This window comes from Hemitrygon akajei, chromosome 30 (genome assembly GCF_048418815.1).
Source record: "Hemitrygon akajei chromosome 30, sHemAka1.3, whole genome shotgun sequence".
Classification (NCBI taxonomy): Eukaryota; Metazoa; Chordata; class Chondrichthyes; order Myliobatiformes; family Dasyatidae; genus Hemitrygon; species Hemitrygon akajei.
The window spans coordinates 37525344-37542032 of NC_133153.1; the positions used below are offsets into that span (position 1 = coordinate 37525344).

General features: G+C 44.4%; 1 protein-coding gene and 1 long non-coding RNA gene across 2 annotated transcripts in view; one reads left to right on the forward strand and one right to left on the reverse strand.

The window, feature by feature from the left end:
• Nucleotides 1-4334: 4334 nt before the first annotated feature.
• Nucleotides 4335-15404, reverse strand: skor1b (SKI family transcriptional corepressor 1b). Its single transcript, XM_073032632.1, is given in 15 exon segments — nucleotides 4335-4977; nucleotides 6703-6768; nucleotides 7596-7625; nucleotides 7628-7669; nucleotides 8514-8588; nucleotides 9815-9886; nucleotides 10308-10347; nucleotides 10349-10416; nucleotides 11091-11187; nucleotides 11858-12103; nucleotides 12105-12666; nucleotides 12668-12939; nucleotides 12941-13592; nucleotides 14237-14295; nucleotides 15287-15404. Coding segments are annotated over 13 exon segments (2310 nt in total). The 5' UTR covers nucleotides 13583-13592; nucleotides 14237-14295; nucleotides 15287-15404; the 3' UTR covers nucleotides 4335-4879.
• Nucleotides 15284-16689, forward strand: part of LOC140718638 (uncharacterized) — a 164976-nt gene continuing 163570 nt past the window's right edge. The window contains exon 1 of the long non-coding RNA XR_012096755.1: nucleotides 15284-15601. This is a non-coding gene — a long non-coding RNA (uncharacterized lncRNA). The remainder of the gene's footprint in view (nucleotides 15602-16689) is intronic.

The following is a 16689-nucleotide window of genomic DNA, read 5'->3' on the forward strand; positions in this document are numbered from 1 at the left end:
ATAGGATACAGAGCTGGCCTGAGAAGTGGCAGACAAAGTTAAATCTGGAACAGCATGAATTTGTTCACTTTGGAATATCAAACTTGAAGGCAAAACACAGGGTTAATGGCAGGACACTTAACAGTGTGAGAGAACAGAGGGATTGTGGGGTTGATGTTGCAGTGCAAGTTGATAAGAAGTTGCATGGTGTGCTGGCCAGGGTATGGAGTTCCAGAGCCACAAGGTAATGTTACAACTCTAAAACTTTGGTTAGACCACATTTGAAATATTGTGTTCTATCATCTCATTATAGGATGGATGTGGACATTGTATATATAAAAAAACCTACCTTTTGTACCCCCTTACTTTCCTCCCAGCAACTTAAAGTTATGCCATTTCCAACTTGGGAAATATGCACTGGCTGCCCACTTGATCTATGCTTCCTGTCATCATGTATACATCTATCAAGTCACCTCTCATCCTCCTTCTCTCCAAAGGGAAAACCCTTGGCCTCATCAAACAGACTTTCTGATCTAGGCTTCGTCCTGGTAAATTATTGCACCTTCTCCAGAACTTCCACATCCCCCTTGTAATGAGGCGACCAGAACTGACCACAATATTCCAACTGTGGTCTAAGCAGAGTGCTATGCAGCTACAACATTACCTTGTGGGCCGAATGGACTGTACTGTGTTGTACTATTCTATGCTCTATAAATGCCATGAAAATTAGCATTTTGCAGCAGCAGAACAATACTTTACAATAAAGGACAAACTTAAGTTAACATAAATCTAAATTATATACTGTATAACTTATTATACATAACTACACAAGAACAAAATAAGCAACGCACAATTCAAGATCGAGTCCCTTAAAATGTAGTCCCTTTTCCCGTTGGAGACTCTTACCTCTTCTCCTCACCTGCCTCTCACCCCCCCCCCACCTCGTACTTCTCCTTTTCCCCTTTCTCCTCTGCTCCACTGTCCTCTCCCATCATTTCATTCCTCTCCAGCCCTTTACTTTCCCATTCGCCCGACTTCACATATCTTCTTCTAGCTTGTCCTCTTCCTCCACCCCACTTTTTTTTATTCTGGCATCTTCCCCCTTTCTCTCCAGTCCTGGAGAAGAGTCTCGGCCCGAAATGTCGACTGTTTATTCATTTCCATAGATGCAGCCTGACCTGCTGAGTTCCTCCGACAATTTGTGTGTGTTCCTTACAGCGGCGGGAATTGAACCCTGATCGCTGGCGCTGTGGAGCGTTCGGCTCCCCGACGGCGCAAAATCGTGGGCCCAACGGCCTGTTCCTACGTTGTGCGTTCTAATTGCGATTTTGAGCATCTCACTGCCACTTGAAGAGCTGGGAGGCCACCCACTAACTAGAATCTGGATGAGTGGCAGATTCTACAACTACCTCAGGTGTGCTCCCGGTGCACAGTCTGCAAACATTCCAGTCTCACAACTAGGGCGAAAGAGCTGGAGAAAGATTCGCTGTCTTCTGGACGAAATTGTGTGAAAGAGCTTTTATTCTATTTTAATATTTCCAAAGTGATACCAAAGAGGAAACCTGCCAAAAATAAACATCTGGATTGAAAATGAAGCATTCCTACAGTGGCGTGAGCATTTGGGGAGTTTTTTTTCCACAGGGGATTGGATACACACGCAAGCGCGCGCACACACACAAACACACAATCTTACTCACACACATATTCATTCACACACATTCACACGCAGATACACAAACTCACACTCACACGCTCACACATTCACATATACAGACCCACTCTCGTGCATATTCACTTACACTCTTCCAGAACAAACACATTTGTATTTACATATCTCACACACGCTTACACACATATACATACATTCCCTTCAGGCATATATGTATGCATCTCTATCACACACAGTTTCACACACGTATCTCTCTGCCTGCCTCTCACACATACGCACACATCTCTCGTCACACACACACACACTGGCTCACGCATTCACTCATGCACATTCACACGCAGGTATACACGGTCTCACACTGAAATACCCATTCATATATATAGACTCACACAGAGGCACATACAGCACGCACACACACAAACACACAGATTTACCTCTCTCACACGAACACACACACACACACACATTCACCTGTCTCTCACACGAACACACACACACACACAGATTCACCTGTCTCTCACACGAACACACACACACACAGATTCACCTGTCTCTCACACGAACACACACACACACACATTCATCTGTCTCTCACACGAACACACACACACACAGATTCACCTGTCTCTCACACGAACACACACACACACAGATTCATCTATCTGTCTCTCACACGAACACACACACACAGATTCATTTGTCTCTCACACGAACACACACACGCACACACACAGATTCATCTATCTGTCTCTCACACGAACACACACACACAGTCATGTCTCTTCTCACACACACACACACACATTCATCTGTCTCTCACACGAACACACACAGTCATGTCTCTCTCTCACACGAACACACACACACAGATTCATCTATCTGTCTCTCACACGAACACACACACACAGATTCATCTGTCTCTCACACGAACACACACACACACACAGAGATTCATCTATCTGTCTCTCACACGAACACACACACACAGATTCATCTGTCTCTCACACGAATACACACATACAGTCATGTCTCTCACGCAAACATACACACACAGATTCATCTATCTCTCTCACACGAACACACACACACACACACTCACTCACTCACTCTGAAATATCTCCCTGACCCGTCCTCACTTTGAATTGTAAAATTCCCCGCCCCGCCCCGCTCAGAATGAAGCGGAGAATTCCTGGCAGGAACTTTGGTTCGGAGCTACTTTGGGTCTTTGCCATTTTCTTTTCGTTTTAGACGATATGAAAGTTGTTTCCCTGTTGGCCGTTCGATCCAAACAGACAACATATAACAAAATGATCCTAAAAGGCGTAAGATGCACAGGACATGCTATTGAAAAGTATTTAATAATCCAGTCTTTTATCATAAAATATCTCAATTTTCCTTCTTAAGTCATCATAGGCAGATTACATTTTCGTCGTCGTTTGACAGGTACCTCTGTCAAAATGTATTGATTTCGGAAACTAGTTACAGAGGGTAATACGTCACAGGCTTTTTCGTGCACGGTTTGATTATTTTACTCATAAGGAAAATCAATAGGCAGATTTTCCGAGGATTTTTTTTATAGTGTTGGTAATTTCCTGGAGTCCTAGATTTTCCCTCGTTCGAACAAAATGGAGTAAGAGTCACAGGAACTCGGGCTAGTTTTCAGGCAATTCGTTTAGAAACTATTTGTAAACTGGGCCTGTCCCCTCGGAAAAGGGTTCAGTCCCGCGAGTTGACTCTCCAAGTTTGAGTTAATATGGACCCAGAAGTGAATATGTGTTCCACTGGCTATTTATATATACATGCACCGAAAATTAGTTGTGTTTTATGCTTGGAACTTCTGTAAAGTTGACTTCCGCGGAACACGCGGTTTATTGCTTTAACTCCCAAGCATTGCAACAAAAGTTTGCTAACGAAACCACCAACGTCTTCCCTCTGAAACACACACAGAGTGCTGGAGACACTCGGCAGGTCAGGCAGCATCTATGGAAATGACGCTGACGTTTCGGGCCGAGACCCTTCCCGCGGCCCGGATCTCTTGAGTCCCTCCTGCATTCTCTGGGCGTTGCTCTGGATTTCCAGCATCTGCAGAATCTCTGCGGTTGATGTCTTTCCTCTGCACTTTTATTAAGGAAAATACCCAAACCGATAGAACAATTTGCCATGTCATTACACGTGACATAGTGAAGGCTAATCGTTACCACACTCCACCGATGCACAGGCAACGGTGTAGAAGGCTATGTCCGTTTTAAATCAGTGTGGGTCTTATAATACTGAATACTCTAAATCCTAGCCTCAATTGAGAGCATAAAATGAACAGGAAAAAATAGACTTTCGAGAGCGTTCCATCCACGGAAAACATGGCAAGCCTGCATCGTGAAGTGTTACTGTGATTGATGAGCGGTATCTAAAAATCTCTACACAATCACTCTCCTACCTCCTCTCATCCCTGTAACCCACATCAAACCTCCCCTCACGATCTCAGTTCTCCTCCTTCCAGACCCCGGCGCCCTTCCAACAAGGACGAAACGCACGCTAAACATAATCTCCTACAGAACCTCCCGCGTCTCAGTCTTGGCGTTTTCCGATCTCAAGACAATGACGGCAACGATTACCCACGCTCGCCCTGTCACCAGCACAATATAAAAACCCAGCGTTAAAATATTCAAAAGTCAAGAAAACGGTTTAAGGCCGAATTTATTTTAAGAACAAAATCACTTAACAGTTTCCAAACGGAATCTTTATACACCGAATTACCTCTTAAAGTGCTCTTGTAATAACATCGATAATATACAAAGATAGTTTTGTTTTTCCCTTGGATATCGGGAAGAGAAACGCAAATAAATAATAAATAAATCAATAAATTACAACCATTAAATACTTTACGAACGAAATCACATTACATAAAGATAAATTGCACGTAACCACTTATTCCTTATTAACAATATTTTTTTTAAATAAGTGGACATTAAAAGCCAAACAGGTAGGGTGTGTGATAGTGACCCTGAGGTCATCGATTCATTCTTTATATAGAAAATGTCGTGCCCGGAGTCTTTGTATTTATATTCACAATCTCACCGGCAGGCGCAGGTACCCTGCGCCCCTCTCGGCTGCGTTCCCTAACCTTCTATGTGTCCTGGTTTACACTTTTATATTAAAAACTTCTTTTATTTACAGTACTAAGGATATTATTTTATAACGTCGCTTTGATCGTATGTGTAAACGGCAGCTTCGTCACTGCGGAAGTAGTGGAGACTTGAAGGAGCAATTTCCAGTGCAGTGTCTTGGGGTCAGCATCTTACAGGAGAAATGGTGTAGGGCGTCGTGCGCTTCTGGTACGGAGAGGTGGAGAGGGAGCAGAGAAAGCGGTTAGAAACGATGTTCTCAGCACTCACCAAGTTCAAAAGCCAAGCAACTCGTTTGCAGAGAAGACCCGACTGTGATCGTCCGCCCGCCGTTACCCCCAACTTCTGCCAGAAGTTGCTGGACTATTCCAGCACTTTCAGGTGTTTGGATTGACTCCTCTCTAGGCGTGGGTCTCTGGCGCAGTGAGGCCCCGATCTAACTGAAACACTGTGCGAAGTATCCACTGACTTACCTATCCAGGTTCAGTTATTTCACCTCAACCACCAGACACTTCAACTAGAAGGGATAACTTCACCCCAACACTGAACTCATTTCACAAACTATGGACGCAATTTCAAGGACTCATTTTTCTCGATATTTATTATTATTTTCTCTCTCTTTGTTTGTACAATTCGTTGTCTTTTGCATATTGGATGTTTGCCCGTCTTTGTTGCGTGCAGTTTTCATCAATGTTTATTTGCATTTACTGTGAATGCCCGCGTGAAAATGAATCTCAGGGCAGCATATGGCGCCGCACATACTCTTTGATAATAAATTTACTTTGCACTTTGAACTTTAGGACTGAGTTGTGTGTTTCTCAGCCACAGTTCACGTTACGGTGCCTCGGAGTGTAGAGGTCTCCCTCCTCTGCCTCTAGAGGGGAATATTTCTCTATTTACAACAAAATCTATGAATGTCAAAATAAACACGTTCCCCGTGAGCCTTAATTTAACGCGCAGTGTGGTGTTAAATGAGTTCAGAAAGAATCGGCTGGGAGACCGTTCACCCTCCTCCCTCTTTCGTCCACTCCACCTCACAGCTCTGCAAAACAACGACTGTTTATCCTCGGCAACAGGCGCAAAGTGCTGGAGAAACTCGGCCGGGTCCCTATGGAGGGAACTGAAGTTGACTTTTTGGCCCAATGTTCTTTGGATCGCTCCCACAAATTGGATTGATTAATCAATCGGCATGTGAAGCTGGAATTCCACTAGCTTCCTTACAAGGGGTTATGATCCCAATAGGGGGGGGGGGGGAAATCTTCCGAATCTAAAGCAACACACACACACAAGATGCTGGAGGAACTCAGCAGGTCAGGCAGTATCTATGGAAATTAATAAACAGTCGACGTTTCGGGCCGAGACCCTTCATTGGGACCGGAAAAGAAGTGGGGGGGGGGGAATCAGGAATAAGAAGGTGGTGGTGGTGCTGGGGTGGGAGGGGAGAGGACACAAGCTGGCTGGCAGGTGATTGGTGAAGTCAAGTAGATTATTTATCCAACGGCCATTTTGGGAACTCTGCCTCAAACTGTTTTCGCCGCCTAACATCACTGCAACTCACTACGGTGGGTGGGTGGGGGGGGGGGGGGGAGGAGTGGATCATCTCTTTCTCTCATCAGGTGTACAATTAAGCCTTTGTCTCGTATATTTTTGGCCTAAAACTAATCTTTGTTCCCAAGCCCGCATTTCGATTTAATTTTTAACATATTACCCATCCATTTCCCTTTCCATTCGCACCTGCCTTGTATTACTTATTCTTCTTTCCTATATATATTTTCCCTGTCAATCCCGTCTCCCAGATCCTCATTCTCTCCTCCACCTGTGGCCCTCTTCGGCTAGCATAGGCATTGTGCGTGCGTCCATTGTTACTCCTCTTTGATAATCACCGCGCAGCAGACACATGACTGCGATGGAGGCTCTCCCCACCCCCCCTACCTTTCAGCTTCTGTTGAATCGCGTACCGAGCCTTCCTCTCTTGGTCCAGCTCGTTACAGAGCGTGTCTGTCAAAACCAAATGATTCCGTCACTGAGGAGAGCAGCAAGAAATGCTTGAACAAGACTAAGAGGAAAACTTTAGCCAGCCTGGCTAAATAAAAATAGCCACAGTTTGTACGTTTAAATGTCTCCTTGCAAACTCAACTGAGCTCTGGCTGAGCGTGGGTTGGGAATGGAGGGGGGGGGGCGTGGGGGGGGGGGGGTAACTAGCGCGCTATTTAGATTCGTCGTCGCGCAGCCAATTGTCCAGCGAGGTGAACGGCGCTGTAAGGCATTCCGAACAGCGTTTGAAAATTAAACCAAAGTTAGGCACTACTTCACAGGTAATTTTACGCTTCGGTTTTAATTTAGATAGCTCGAAATTGCAACGGAAGGGGAAAAAAATCAATCATTTATTTATAATGATGCCTTGCAGCCGTTTGGACATGGATTCAGAATCAGGCTTAATATAACCGGCACTTGTCGTGAAATGTGCTGTTTTTGCGGCAGCAGTACAGTGCAATACATAATGAAAATTATAAATGACATTGAGAAATACATATAATTTACATATAATTATATAATTAAGTAGTCCCGAGAGAGAGCAAAAAAAGTAGGGGGGGGGTAGTGTACGTGGGTTCATTGTCCATTCAGAAATTTGATGGGGGGGGGAGAAGCTTTTCAAATACGGAGGCTTTCCAGATTCACGCTAAAGGGAAGAGCGCGTTCTGCAATAACATATCAAAGGGTCGGTACTACTGCGGTGGGGATTACTGAAAAATTAAATTTCACTGAAAAAAAAATGATCCCGACTAATTCATTGCTATAAACACCGACACGCGATTGCCTTTTACCTCGAACGATTTGGAGTTGTTGGACCATTCCTCTCTGTAAGCCAATTCCCTCTTCATCTGATCCTGAAAACTATCTGTAGGAAAGTAGGGCAGATTTCAAGTGAATATTTATTGACACACTTTTTGTACCATCCAGAATAGATCGACTTCCAAAAAAGAACGCCTCTCCGTTTCGTTCCGCTGGGTTCAATCCTAATTAACTATTATTATTATTTCCTTGTGGTTTCACCTGTCACCAATGCCCTTCCCTTTTCTCGTCCAACGATTGTCCCATTTTATGTTTGGACTTTACATAAACTCAGTTGAATTACATTATGATCAATGGCGAAAATATATTCCTGATGTTTAGGGGAAAGCATGAGAGGGGAACTTTTTCCACTTAGAGGGCATTGTACGACCTGCCAGCCGAAGTGGCAGATACGGGTTCGATTTCAACACTGAAGAGAAATTTGGTTCAGCACATGGGCGGGAGGGATATGGTGGGCTATGGTCGGGGTGCAGCCCGATTGAACTAGGCAGATTAATAGTTGGACACGAATTAGATGGGCCGAACGGCCTGGCTCGGTGTTGTACTGTTCTATGACTTTGAAGGGCCTCGGCCCGAAAGGTCGACAGCTTATTTCCCTTCGCAGATACTGGCTAACCCGCTGAGTTCACCCTGCCCTTTGTGTGTGTGTGTTGCTCTGTATTTCCAGCAACGGCGGAATATGAAAATATATTTCTATCCCAATAACACTCAGGCATTTTTTTTTCTTTTGCGGAAATGCTTCTGTGGGCTATATCAAATATCTTAAGTTGAAATTACAGCAGATGTATCCGCAAGAAAAGCAATTCGTGAGCCACGTGAAACAAGTGGTTTTGGACCATGTGACCGCCCAGGTTAACTTTCTCGTGGAGAACAGTTTCAGATTGGCTTACCTTTCAAACTCTGAAATTCCCGCTCTAATTTCTTCCTAAGATCCATTTGTTCCAAGAGTAGTTTTTGAAGTTCCTCTGAAATATGAAAAAAAAAACACGGGGAGTAATAACTTAACAAGCTTCCAAGTTAGAGTCACAAGAAGGCCCGCGCCTATCGAGTATACTCGGGGCAGGAGGGGAATGGAAGCCTAGCGATTTGGCTCTGAAGCCCTTCAGGAGAGCGTTGACGCTGGATGGGGCTCCGGCACGAAATTTTACAACAATCCTTCCTTGAATTATTGAGGCTTTAATGCGCTCCAGTCCCCATGCAATGTGATAACAGGAATTGCCAACCATTACGAGCCACCCACATCAGCTGGCGCACTGTTAGCCGAGATGCCCCGTTAAGTAAAATATGACTTTTTTTTTAAAGTGCGGACGGTGGGAATCTGATTTAAAAACATAAATTCTGTAGAGTCTTCGACCAGAAATGTTGACCGATTCTCTTTCCTCAATTGTCTCCTGGCCTGCAGAGTTTTTCCCCTCCCCCAGCATTTTCTGTTTCTTTTTATGATGTAACCTATTTAATTGACTCACACTTAATCACATATCAACAATCAAGTACTCGTTTTGAAGCTGGAGAAATTTAAACCAGGTAGCATTGATTAACAATTCTCAACATAAAGCCTTCAGCTTGGGTTTTAATGGACAAGGGGCCAGATTCAGAGTTGCTAATAAATTAATCCGCTAATCCATTAATCATTGGTCAGGATCAATGTATAACTCCGTAAACATTTTTTTTTTGTTTGTATATAGATAATGACAGCTCATTTCTGGCTCAGTTCAATACAATTCAATATAATTTGAATTGCAAATCGAAAATCAGACGCCGGCTGGAAAATATGTGAAAACGCAAGAGATTTGAGATTTGATAACACGTGGCCACATAATGAACTAAATCCAAATTCTCTAAATCGAGTCTGCGAATAAATAAAATCAGCATTTTGAACCTGTCCGCGCAGGCGCAATGAAAGACCTTCAGGTGATTTGTTTGTTAATTTGAAGTTGATTAAAACTCTGCCTCAACTTTAAATTTTGAATCGTTCAGAAGAAAATAAAAATGTGATAAACGATTAAGGACCGACAATTGCTGACGAGATTTTAATTAATAAATATCCTGGTTCACTTTCGCGCGCACGTGACTGCAGCGGAAGTGGGAACTGTGATGCCATCGAAGAATCCTAAACCGTGTGCAACCTGGGTGACATCTAACAGTTTAGGCGCCTTAGCTGTATCAAACGTACAAAGTCAAAACTTCATACCTTTGCCCATATTCTCAATGTCTTTTTCCACCAGATGTGTTGGAGGGTTCTCCAGTGCAATCCCATCTTCACCTGTACGAGGAGAAAAAGTACAGATGAACTCGATTTACTTTATCGTCTATCTTGCTCCAAGGCACGTTAGTGAGAATTTGTTTGGTGAGAACAGAGAAACGTTAACATTACCATCTATTTAAATCAGCGCGAGCTTTCGTGTGAAGGTACTCCTAATGATCTCTCATGCACTTAACGGGTCTCAGAAATTAAAGTAACCATAAATAATACATTGCATTCTCTCCCCCACCCCTTACAAAAATAGAGAACCAAACTGCTGGGGAATTGCGCCGAAGATGAATGGCGTGTATGATGGTGCCATTAATACGTTGACATTGCAGTCTTTATATTTTCACGTTCAATACCCAAAGCAGATTTTAGGATGGTTGTGATTTGAAACACTGTGTTTGAAGTTGTTGGTCCCCAAGCCCAGGGAACTCACCCCGCTCAGTACTGGCTGCCGTTTCCTGGGAGACGCTACCCCTGCTCCTGAAACGACTTCCTGGACTCCGAGTCCTCCGCCGAGCACTGGCTGTCTTCTTTAACTTGTTCTTGGAATACAAGACACCGGGTTTTAGATTGAGCAACCCCCGGGCTCCGATTCTAAATGCAAGTCCGACAACCGATAGACAGTATCAGGCTTCCCCCCCCCCCCCCCATAACTGGCGAGCGCTTCCACACCAACTCATGCCTTACCCCTGTAGGCACGCACATCCTTTCTATCAACAGGGTTCTCGTTTACCCTTGTGATGTCCCATATTCTGTACAGTTTTTAATTACAAATTTAAAATATGAATGAACTCACGTGAATAACACCTGTAGAATGACACAGCAAAGGGCAGGCCGATCGGCCCATCGCGCATTTACCCACTCTTGGCCAAAGTACTAACTATTTCCATCCCCAAACCCCCTTAGTTTTTTAAAATGATTTGCAAGCATATTGTGAATTCAGTTCCACCACTCTCACAGTGCATTCCAGATAAATTAATTCTGCGATCTCTTTTTAAAACTTCTATAACACATCAAGGATTGATACTATGTAGAGGAATCCCACATAAACGTTCAGTCTTGTGGTTCCTCGCACACTCACGGTGATGGCGAGAACAGACTAGCAGGGAAGTTTCACATTCCTGCTACAAGATGAAACGCCATCAGTCAAATTAATGGAAGTTGGCAGGGGAGGGGGGTTGGTGAAGTGGGGCCTGGGGGTGGGGGGAGTGGTTACCGGCTGCGTCTGTTCTGCAGATGTAAATGGGCGCGAGAGCCACCGTGGCAGGATTTTTCACGCTGTGCAAGTGACCCTCCTGTTCGTGCGAAAACACCTGAAATAGACAGAACATTTCAATGCAGTCTCCAACAGAGGGTTACGGCAATGCGTTAATCCCGCGACCGCTGTAGCTGTTCAAATTCCCGCTCTGTTATCGGGGGGAGGAGGAGGAGGGGGGGGGGTTCAAATGGGAGACCAGGGATTAGCCCATCAGCTCGACCCTCGGCGCGCGACCTCCCCACAAAAGTCCTTGGGATTTAAGAAGTGACCTTCAAACCTCTAGTTGGTAATAATCTCAATTTGCGTGCATTCGTTTTAATAAATGCAATTATGAAATACTTGAAAGAAAATGACCCAAATTAAAATGCAACAGAACGTAAAAGCCCCCCTATTGATGATTTCGCTCCCTTAGTTTCAGACGTATTAAACAGAGCTTGATAATTTAGTTAATTACGCTTATTTCAATGTGACTGAATGCTAATTCTAAGGTGTCAGCGGGCCAAACCAACGTGTCAGGAATTACCTTTCAGTTACTGCTTGGAATTCTGCAAGACTTATTATATTTTAAATATTTGATCTTAGTTTATCCCTACTGGTTAGTTATCTCTCTCTGTCTCTCTCTCTCTCTACAAACTGAATGTGAACTCTCGGCAGATTTTGTTTTTTAAATTACGTAACTTGTGATTTAACAAAGTCGAGCAAAATGGGATATTTTAAAAAGTTACCTCGTGGCTCTTTTCTTCCACACTTTGTTCAACGTGTCTGGAATCTTCAGATCCCTGGTCGTTGTAAGGTGTTCCTATTGTTTCTGGGTGGGACAAGTCGTGAGCAGGTTCTGGGTTGGTGGGAGTTTCCTGGAGCGGGATTTCTGTCTCTTGAACAACCGGCGAAGCTTCATCCTCCGGACAGCGGTTGGATTCCACGTCCACCTCCGGCTCTTCTCCGTCGCTGTCCACGTCCGGGGACACTGACCCTGTAGCTCGAGGTCTCGCTCATAAAATCCGGGGACATGTAACCAGGCCTGGCGCCGTTATACACTTCCCTGTTGCCATAGAGTTTGGCGATGCTCTCCGCGTCTTTCACCACCGGCCGGAAGGCTGAGATGTAGTTCAGTTTACGCGGAGTTAGGGGCACCCCTTCTATGGACCTGGCCTCGTCTCCGGACCTCTCCTCCTCGTTTCTGGAGTGTGTGCTCGAGCACCTCTCGCTGTCCGCCAGGCTGTCCTTGGGCGTGTTGCTGCTCCGGTCGCTTTGCTCCGACGCGTCCATCTCGTTCTGCCGACCGTTTGGGTTGTCGGTGACTTTACACTGGGCCTGCGGGTACGGGGGCACCGGCAGCGTGCCGGCCGCCGGCCAAAACATGGGGAAGGATGGGTAGACACTGTCCTTGTTACCCGACCAGAACATACCAGGGAGGCTCCCCTGCGTCTTTTCTCCTACCACGTTAGCATCGTCTTTCTTCTGACACAACCCAAAAGTTGGGAACCCGTAAGGATGAGGGAACATGGGAGGGGGAATCTTCTGTAACATGCCGAAAACCCTTGCTGGGCACCGGAATGACGGGGTAACTCCGAACGTTGTTGCCGAGGTTTAAACCTCGGCCTTCCTCCTCGCACCTCATGGCCTTGTGAGGGATTTCCGAACTCCTGGGCGGGATGGCGCTGGGTCCGTGGGCTTTCAGAGCAGGCGACCCTGTGGATCCCTGGTGCGGGAGGGTCCTTTTGCGACTACCTCCGTTGAACATCGCCTTGACATCCTCCCAAGCATGCGCCAAGTATTCACTCGGTGCCTTTTCTGTAAGTTTGAGGGTGTCTCCGCCAGGAGTTGAAGTTAGCTGCATCTGGCTGTGTATATTTAGCATCCGGGACTCTGTGAGAATGGAAGATGAATTTATTTGGAGAAAAGTACATATTGCAATAACTGCATTTAATGCACTTGGCCCGAGAGCTGTTATACCTCGCTGGGATGAAGTTACCGCGACAACCCCAGGCACACGAGTGGGATACGTCAAAAGCAAAGTTCTCGGGTAGTTTGGGAGGGGTATGTTCGCCTAGAAATGACTTGCAGAGCCTTTCCGCCTCCCGTTTGGTGATCATGCCGCATCTTCGGGAGGAGATGGGCATGGCCCCAGCTCGCCGTAGGATCTCCAGCTGTACCGGGGTACACTGGACGCAAGTGATCCCGAGTGCTACCCTTCTATTGTGGATCTCGTTGTAGCTGTAGTTCTTTAGGAGCGTGTTGGAAATCTGGGCCAGACACAGTCTCTCCTGACCGTCAATCACCAGCGATACAATGGGAAGTCCGTACAGGACAGCCTCTCCGACAGAGTTGGTCTTCAGATTGCTGGACCCGGGGTGGTCGGGCTGACTGTAAGGCTGGAGTTCCTGCTTCGAGGTTGGAGAAGAGGCGGTATCGTTTACTACTGACAACTGGCTAGAAATCTTCTCCATTCCGGAGTACCTGCGAAGAGGATGCAAATAAAATGCGCCAAAATTCTATATAAATATATCTTTGCTTTAAATAACTCTTCTGTTCGAAAATGAGACACGCTTTAACACACACACAATTTCGCGACCGAAGCCTGTATATCGAACGTGAACCGTGCAAATAATTTGTGGCCAATAATTAAAATAATTCATCACGCATTGAAATAATTGAGAGAAATATTCCCGATCTAAATAAACGGGGTTCTCATTTATAAATATCCAGAACGTTATCTCTCTCTAAATGTCCATTATGCAAACATAAACCACAAACAGTTTTTTTTAAACTGCAATTTATTCTAAATGACTGAAATCTCCCCTGAATGTGGAATGTTTTAAAAATTGATAATTGTTAATTTCTTTTATACTAGAACACAAATCCCCTTAGGAGCACGTTGGCCCGCAAATGAAAAGTAGGATCCGATGCTAATCATTTATTTTATATTACAAGCGTCTTCTCCGTCGCTGAGCCCAGCGACAGTCTTGTTATATCCCAGTAATTACAAAAATAATCGTTGCCAGGTCCTACAAATACAAAACTAAAATGCGGCCACAAAAAGGGACTGGAATTTTTATTTTAAAATCCGAGTTTTTTTTTTAAATTATCGGTTCAATTCCTACCTGCTCTCTGCTTTACTCCAGGTTAGAAGAACCGCCGTGTATTGAAGGACAGGGTTATTCTGTGGTGCAGAGAAGAGAAACTGTATATTCAGCTGCACTGACTATTTCAATATTTTAAAACAAGATGTGTGTGTGTGTGTCTTTTTTAAAAAAATGCTCACTTTGAATAAACTTAGTTCGCTTCCGCTGCGGTGCCGTCCTTCAGAGGCATCATCTTGCCAAAAGGTATTTAATCCAAAAACGGCGAGCGAGAAGATGAACGAAGCGGTTTAAGTACCCCAGCGATTTTACAGTAACGATTGATACGGTCAATTAGTATTTACATCACACCGCTAGCCCGGATCAGATAAGTGAATGGGTTTAAATCGGGGATACTTCCTACATTTATGGATCACAACTACTGTTTGGGAAAGCTCCTATTTAGTGAGAGAAAATAAATTCTAGCGTGCAATGAAATTAACTTTAAACGTGACATGTTAGAACCATATTCTGGACCAGGCAAGTAAAATAGACTTACTTAAACGGACCGGAACATTAAATGTAATTATACCGTCTACACCAGAAGACCACATTATTAAGATGGAATTGTAATTAAAATCTCTCTCGCACACAAGCGGGAAATAATTTTAAATATATATATACACATATGTAAGGAATTGACTTTACCCGATATGCGTGTTCAATCCGAACGCAATGTAGCCTTCCTAAATTCGGAAAATAAAAGTTCCTGTTGTGGAGACATGAGGCGGCGGTGTTTCGTAATCACAGCCCCGGTCCTTTATCCTTTACGAGGCGGCGGGGGCTCGGAAACTCCTGTCCCGCAGTATGTAATCTCAATATCCCTCGGTCTTCTCCTCTCTCTCTCTCTCTCTCTCTCTCTCTCTCTCTCTCTCTCTCTCTCTCTCTCTCTCTCTCTCTCTCTCTCTCTCTCTCTCACTCTCTCTCTCTCTCTCTCTCTCTCTCTCTCTCTCTCTCTCTCTCTCTCTCTCTCTCTCTTTCTCTCTCTCTCTCCCTGGGAAGGGGTGGGGTGGGGGTAGAGCTATTGCTTACTTCAAAGAAGGTCTTGCATATCCATGTCCCCAAATTGTCCCTTCTCCTTAATGCAACGAAACAACCACATGGTAACTCAATGGGTACGATGCTGATCTTTAGTTGAATAGGTTTACATCGATCAAGTGACAGCTAAAATAATACGAAGACACACCCACTTAGCGCGAGCATATTTACATTAACTGTTTGTCTACGGGATGCTCCTGGACGTCAATCATTATTTTCTGTCAATCAAGTGATGTCTCATCCAGTTACACTTTGAGCAGGCCAGAGAGCGAGAAAATAGAGCGAAATCTTTAAGGTTGACACTTGAAGGTAAGCGCATGTTTTTTTTTTAAAAAAAATGAAGCTTAAGGTAGCAAAGGCGGAGGGTAGGGGCGATCATATTATTGTGTTGTTTTTTTTCTTCTTCCTATTTATTACAGAAAATCAAATGCTTCCCGATCAGCGACCATGTGCGGCTATTATTTACAATCGTGTCGAAGAATTGTCGACAGGGAAAAAAAAATGTAATCGAGTAACAAAAAAAAAAAATCCCTCCACTGCTAGTTATATTCAGCTTACGTTTTTAAGTGCTTCAAAGGAGAAGCGAAATGTCTCGGATCAGATCGCGCACACATACACACGCGCACAAACACAACGCGCACACTAACGCCATGTACTTAATAGATTTCAAATGATTTGAAATAAACGTATCGATTAAAGGAAGAAGGAGAAGACTAAGCGCGAGGGGAAGGGGGGGAACCAGCAAATTAAAAGCGAGGAAGGAACAGAGGTGATCTCTCAGTGCCACGTCCTTAGACCATTGTAGGGTTTATAAAGTGGTCTGCCAATTGATGTCATAAGAAAGGCACCATGAAATTCATCCTATTTGTATCTGCTAATAATTCTACAGGAGATAATTACGAGGCAGGAAAATCAGAATGTAGTGATTATTTTTTAACCACACGGTGTTTAGAATCACCTCGAGGGGCCGCACGCACAGTTCAGTGAGTCGTGCCTCCGGGCAAACTTTTTAAAGGGAGTCTTCCTTTGTTGGTCTTCATGAGACAGCTTTCACTGAAGATCGACGTTTGCAGAATTGTCTTTAATTAAATCTCATGTCATCGGGATAAGATCCCGTGCAGTCGCGAAGCAGAACGGCAAAATGGGGAAATGAATTGGAGAGGCGAGGCACTGGTGATAAAACTTAAAGCGGAAAATAGTCCGCTAAAGTTTTTTGCGCAGCCGTACATATTAGGAGTCCTTCAATTAAAATTACTGTAACTTAATGTTCTTTAGTGGGAAATTATGGTCTGTCTCTGTTCCTTTAATGTGCCTTTAAACGCCAGTCTGTTGCGACGTGTGGTTCGGCTGATGCTGTTCTGTGTATATAAACACTCTGATATATTTGTGCAATATTC